Source organism: Cebus imitator, unplaced genomic scaffold, assembly GCF_001604975.1.
Source record: "Cebus imitator isolate Cc_AM_T3 unplaced genomic scaffold, Cebus_imitator-1.0 Scaffold214, whole genome shotgun sequence".
In the NCBI taxonomy this organism is placed as follows: Eukaryota; Metazoa; Chordata; class Mammalia; order Primates; family Cebidae; genus Cebus; species Cebus imitator.
Window position 1 is genome coordinate 2930149 of NW_016107529.1, and position 6787 is coordinate 2936935.

Genomic DNA, 6787 nt, shown 5'->3' on the forward strand with positions numbered 1-6787 from the left:
TTTTTTTGAGTCTTTGTCGTCCAGGCTCGAGTGCAGTGGTGCAATCTCGGCTCACTGCAGCCTCCACCTCCCGGGTTTAAGTGATTCTCCTGCCTTAGTCCCCTGAGTAGCTGGGATGACAGATGCCTGCCACCACACCTGGCTAATTTTTGTATTTTTAGTAGAGATGGGGTTTCACCATGTTGGCCAGGCTGGTCTTGAACTCTGGACCTTAAGTGATCTACCCATCTTGGCTTTCCAGAGTGCTGGGATTACAGGCATGAGCCACTGTGCCCGGCCTGCACCATATTCTCTTAACTGGAGCTCCCTGAAAGTTAAAGTTTTATTGGCTTTCTTTTGACATGAGTCATAATGGTAACGGTTCACTAGCTTCTGGTGTTTAAGTGCCACCACCTGGCCTCTATGAGCTATCAATGAGCCTTTCTGTTAGAGGAGCGGCACCACTGAACTTCTTAGTGATGCTGGTACCTCTCTCACGAGTATATTCCTGATGCCTTTCATGAATTGTCTTCTGTCCTCACATGGTATATATAACTCTATCATACCCGCTTTTCTGAGCCTTTTAATCCTGTTCTCTACTCTCCACTATGTCAATTCCGTCATTTCAATCTCTTAGGTTGGGCCATCATTTTTTCCAGGCTCCTAGGAGCCATCCGACAGCCAGTTTATACCGTCTCCCAGGTCCCTGCCACAGTATTAATTCTCATATCCTGAGACAGCTCCCATCTCAACCAGTGAACTTGACCTTAATCTAATGTTCCTACTTCCTTGATTAAGCACCTTGAAAATTTAGCACTGTGGTTTATGCCGGTCCTGCTGGTTTACCCTGGCTAATTCTTGCTGTTCTTTGGGGGATTATAGTCCCTGTTCTCCCTTATCAGGGGTTTAAGTGCCACCACCTGGCACTTGGCAGGGTCCAAGATGTCCTTGGCTGGGTCTTTGACCTGTGGGAGTTAGCACTTTGACCTAGGGTTAGCACTAGCTATTATCATGGCATTCAGTAATGCAGATAGGGGCAGATCCCAAAGGAGCCCCGTGTTGCCTTGCAGGTGAGAGACCTCTGAATGTGTTTCTGCACAGCAGGAAGTGCTAACTCATCTGTGAAGATTCAGAGTTCAAAGAATTTGGAAAATGACAATCTTTGGGGGCAACCATCTGTCCCTAACCTGTCTATCAGGCCTCTAGGTTTTCCATACCACTACCCTGACCCTAATATAACAACTCTGCCTTGGCTGAGCATTCAGTCATTGTGAAGCAGTGGTCTGTAGCCATCCTGAGTTTGTTCTTCATCTTTTAATCCTCCCATAGTAGGTGAAAACTAAGTGTGAAGGCCAGCGGGCTCTTTGGTAACTCAACTGTTTATGAGTTACCAAAGAGCCCGCTGGCCTTCACACTTAAGTTTTTAGTTGTTAGCTGCCCTTTCTGGGGAGCCGGGACAGTCTAACAGCTAGCCAACTCCATTGTTCTTATATGTTTTGTGTTCCCCTTCCCAAATATCTGGATCTTTACACCAGTCTGAGTATTCCTCTCTGGGAACATTCCCCCAAGTCATAACTTGTGTGTTAACACTTGAGTCACCAGCTTGTGCCAGAGCCTGTCATGCCTCATGTACCACCTGGGATGAGATCTTCATTGTCAGTAGGGCAGTAAGTTATCTATTTCCTAAGCCTTATCTGACCTCCTGCTTTCTCTGTCAATTTCTGGTACCAGCTGTGCCAGTCTGAGTCCTTTAGGAAGCAGCTGTTGAGACAAGAATGTAAAAGGTATATGAGGTAGGAGAGGATTTCTGTGAAAGGAAAGGGAGAGGAGGCAGAATTGTCAGGGACAGTCTCAGAGTGTGATACAGGTCTGACAGAGTCTCAGACAACACAGTGAAGACTCGAACAAAAATTGTTCACTGCAGTCCTGCATTGAACAGAAATGGCCAGGCCTTAAGCCTATGTTATGAGCAGTCATTGGGTGGGGCTGAAGAGTGTAACTTCAGCTTGAAAGCTGGGCATCCTGAAGGGACTGTAGTAGGAGGCTGATAGCTAACTGTGCACCTAGAAGCTTATTGGAAAGTTACTTCATAAAGGTTGATATAAGCGACACGCCTTCATGGCTGCCACATGTAATAAGTACTCAGCAAATGCTAGGTATTATTGTTAGGGTGATCTTTGATGACTTTTTTTTTTTTTTAAAAAAGATGGGCCTTCACCATGATGGCCAGGCTGGTCTTGAACTCCTGACCTCAGGTGATCCACCAACCTCATCTCCCAAAGTGCTAGGATTACAGACCTGAGCCACCGCGCCCGGCCTTGATCACATTTTTCTAAGTTGCTTTTGTTCTTTATGAGTAAAAACCTTTTAGCATTCAGAGATCTGCATTTTACATTTTTTTTTTTTTTGAGATGGGGTCTTGCTCTGTCGCCAGGCTGGAGTGCAGTTGCACAATCTCGGCTCACTGCAACCTCTGCCTCCCGGGTTCAAGCGATTCTTTCGCCTCAGCCTCTAGCTGGGATTACAGGAGCATGCCACTATGTACCGCTAATTTTTTGTATTTTTAGTAGAGACATGTTGGCCAGGATGGTCTCAATCTCTTGACTCCGTGATCTACCCGCCTTGGCCTCCCAAAGTGCTGGGATTACAGCTGTGAACCACCGTGCCCGGCCCTTTTTTTTCTCTTGAATATGTTTTTGTTTGTTAATATGTGATATGAACTGAAACTGAAAACAGTATTTCACTGTGGTCTGGCAAATAGTAGGTGCCCAGGGAATGTGGGTTGAAATGGACCATGCAGTTTATCAGTATAGTACAGAACATGATAATCTCCACTCTCATTCTGGACATTTCTAGTGCAGCTTGAGATTGCATTAGTCTGTTTCCTGATGACTTTTTTCCTATAATGGACAATTCAGTAGTTTGGGTCTTTTTATTTTATTTTTTCAAAATAAATTAACTTTTATTTGAAAGGAGACTTCTTTTTCCCACATGTATCTTCTAAGGATTCTATACTATATGATAAACTGCTTACCCATTGTTCCAATACCAAAATTTCTAACAGCGCATTATATATATATGTATATATATAGTTGTTCTAGGTGATAAATAAGGATTGTCCTTCATTGATTAAAGGAATACCTAAACTTCAATAAATTTAACAAAAAAAAATATACTTTAGTTTTTAGGTTTTTTTTTTTTTCTTTATTTTTTAAATCGTTTCCATCTTTCAATAGATGCTTGTTTGAAGGGGAAATTTTCACGGAGTATGAAAATTTGTCCTAAGAACAGAGTTTCCCTACACAGCTAAGTAGCAGTAGCTTCCGCTACATACCTCGCGAAGATAAGAGGAACAACAACAACAACAATAATACTAAAGTTGAAATAGGCCATAAGTTTGAGGCCAGCCTGAGCAACTGAGCAACATTGGTGGGAAGGTGAGCCCAGCTTAAAAGAGAAAAATAATAATAATAATAATAATAATAATTTAAAAAGTCAGGCAGTCAATGGGGGACGCTGAGCCAGAGACATCTGCCAGGACATGGATCTGGGAAGTCCTGTCAGTTCGCATACATGCATGCCTGTTCCATGGAAATCCCTCTGGCAAAGCCTAGGGAGGCTGAGGCGGAAGGATCACGAGGTCAAGAGGTGAAGACCATCGTGGTCGACATGGTGAAACCCCGCCTCTACTAAATATAGGAAAATTAGCCAGGCGTGGTGTCAGGCGCCTGTAGTCCCAGCTGCTGTGGAGGCTGAGGCAGGAGAATTGCTTGAACCCGAGAGGCGGGGTTTGCGCCTGGGCAACAAAGAGAGAGACTCCATCAAAAGGAAAAAAAAAACAGGTGCACATGGCCAACGCCAACACTTTCTACACTATGTAAAACCGTCAGAGATCAGGCACGCACCCTCAGTGGGGCTTGTGGCACTGGAAAGAAAAGGCAGGATTGTGAGATGTGTGTGAAAATTGTCTTTGTTTGCAATGCCCGTACTATCAACTATGCATCTGGACTGGAAACAAGGACTGGAAAGAAACACACAAGACAAATACAACCAGGTCTGTTAAGTGTTCACGCCTATCATCGCAGCAGTCTGAAAGGCTGACGTGGGAGGATGGCTAGAGCGCAAAAGTTTGAGATCGTTTTGAGCTGTCAGTCGACACCACCTCCACCTCCTGGGCTTACCAGAACCCTGTAATCTCAGCTACTTGGAGGCTGAGATCACCTGAGTCCAGGGAGGGGCGGTTGATGCTGCCATGAGCCGAGATCATGAGGTCAGGGCGGATCACGAGGTTGGGAGTTCGAGACCGGCCTCTCAGACCCGTGGGTGCAAACTGAAAGCAGGGCTGAAAAGCAACTAGGAGAAGAAGCTGGACGCGGGCAGTCCCAGCTATGCCCAAAGGAGGAGGTTGGCCAAGGGGAAAGAGGCGCTGCTGCGTCCAACCGCTCATCGCCACCCTAGTGGGACTGTCCCCGGCGGCCTGCTGGTTGACCTCAGATACAGCTGGCCAGAGGCTAAGTCCGGCGGCCACTGCCGACATCTTGTTGACCCCGGAGTCCAGTTTTTAAGTTTTAACAGATTATCTATCTATCTATCTATATATATATATATATTTTTTTTTTTTTTTGAGACAGAATCTTGCTCTGTTACCCAGACTAGAGTGCGGTGGCTCAATCTTAGCTCACTGCAACCTCTGCCTCCTGGGTTCAAGTGATTCTCCTGGGTCAGCTTCCTGAGTAGCTGGGAGTATAGGCATGCACTACCATGCCCAGCTAATTTTTTGTATTTTTAGTAGAGACGGGGTTTTGCCGTGTTGCCCAGGCTGGTCTCAAACTCCTGAGCTCAGGCAATCCACCTGCCTCCAACTCCCAAAGTGCTAGGATTATATGAAAGAGCCACTGTGCCCAGCCAAAGTTTTAACAGATGTATTTTAAATACAACATGTTTTATAGGAGTCTACAAGCTTTTCATCTCTAAAAAAATGACTAAATTTTTAGGGCTGAAAAATTCCATTCTTCAAAGGAAATGTCCAAGTGTTTTATAGCTTCAAACTTTCTGCACTTAACCACTTGACTGTTCCGTGCCACCCCAGACAAACATGACATGACTGAACTACTTCATGTATTACTGTCTTCCTCAAAATAAAGGGTAAAAAAGAGTTCTTCATAAATGCATAAATGCACGTCTCTAATGCAATATCTAACACAAAAGAAACTTTAAAAAGATAATTTCTTATTTGATTATCCAGGAGTTTATCTTAGTAAAAGCAAAAAAAGAAAATTTATGAAGCATAATACTAGGGTTCCTTTTATACTCAAGATTTTTTTTTTCTTTCTTTCTTTCTTTCTTTTTTTTTTTTTTTTTTTTTTTTTTTTTTTTTTTTTGGGGATTTCACCATGTTGGTCAGGCTGGTCTTGAACTCCTGACCTCAGGTGATCTACCCACCTCGGCCTCCCAAAGTGCTAGGATTACAAGCGTGAGCCACCGCGCCTGGCATGCTCAAGATTTTTAACTACTTAAAATGACAACAGTTAGATCTTTAGGAGTATAATGTAGATACTAAACAAACCAAAGATTTTTTTTTCTTCTTAAAGAGTAGGAAGAATCAGAAGCTTGGGGAAATCCAGAATTAAAAGAAAGAGAAAAAAGAAGATAAAGAGGAAAAAGTGTCCTTCATTGTAACCATTTCATTATCAATAGCATCTTGGGCTATAGGAATGAGATCTTGATTGTGATCTATGTCTACTATAATAAGGAGAAGGTGATCATCTTCTGTACTGGTAATCATAGTCTTCATATCTGTCATATCCATGATCATACCTTCCATCATAGGAAGAATCTCGACATCTGCCACCACCTCCACTGTTGCCTTTACCACCACCTCTACCACCACCACTATGAGTTGTTCTGCCCATGTAGATGCCTGGTATAGGTGTGTGTGTTCTCTTGGTAATAGAATCATCCACCTGAATTCTTCTACTATCCAGCTCCGTTCCATTTGCCCTTGCCATAGCCTTCTTTGAGTCATCTATTGTCTCAAAATACACAAAAGTGAATCCTCGAGACTCATTGGCACCATTCAACAGTCCATATTGAGAACATACTTCACGAAGATTTATCTCTGTTGTGTACAGACTGAGGCCAAATACTCCAAAGCAAGTATTGGGCTCTGGATTTGCCCTTCTGCTAGTATGTCTTCTCTGGTTAGACATTGGAGAATAACTTCAGCTACTTTGCTGCCAGTATTCTGGTATATGTGATCTACTTTGAGATCGTCTCCTGAAAGAGAGAGCGGGATCTGGATCGAGTGTGTTAACGTCGATGAGAATGCCTCCTTGACCTCAACCTTGATTTTGATCGAGAATGGGACTCAGAGTGTTTGGAAACCCTTGCAGGACTACAAGATTCTGACTTTCTCTCCTTTTTTACACGAGCAGGAATTCCTATTGGAGATTTTGAGTGAGAGTGCGACTCATTTATGTAACCTAGGATCCATTCATTCTTCCAGATTCTTTTTTTTTTTTTTTTTTGAGGCAGAGTTTCGCTCTTGTTACCCAGGCTGGAGTGCAATGGCGCGATCTCTGCTCACCGCAACCTCTGCCTCCTGGGTTCAGGCAATTCTCCTGCCTCAGCCTCCTGAATCGCTGGGATTACAGGCACACGCCACCATGCCCAGCTAATTTTTTTTTGTATTTTTAGTAGAGACGGGGTTTCACCATGTTGACCAGGATGGTCTCGATCTCTTGACCTCGTGATCCACCCGCCTCGGCCGCCCAAAGTGCTGGGATTACAGGCGTGAGCCACCGCGCCC

The 6787-nt window shown here is 44.0% G+C and overlaps 2 protein-coding genes across 2 annotated transcripts in view; one reads left to right on the top strand and one right to left on the bottom strand.

Annotated features, from left to right (window-relative positions):
- ZFYVE9 (zinc finger FYVE-type containing 9) overlaps positions 1-6787 on the top strand; it is a 217410-nt gene that overhangs the window by 18000 nt on the left and 192623 nt on the right. The window lies entirely within an intron of this gene.
- LOC108318051 (transformer-2 protein homolog alpha-like) lies at positions 5526-6222 on the bottom strand. The gene has a single exon (XM_037745817.1). The coding sequence runs from the start codon at positions 6186-6188 to the stop codon at positions 5742-5744; it is 447 nt and encodes a 148-aa protein (XP_037601745.1). The 5' UTR covers positions 6189-6222; the 3' UTR covers positions 5526-5741.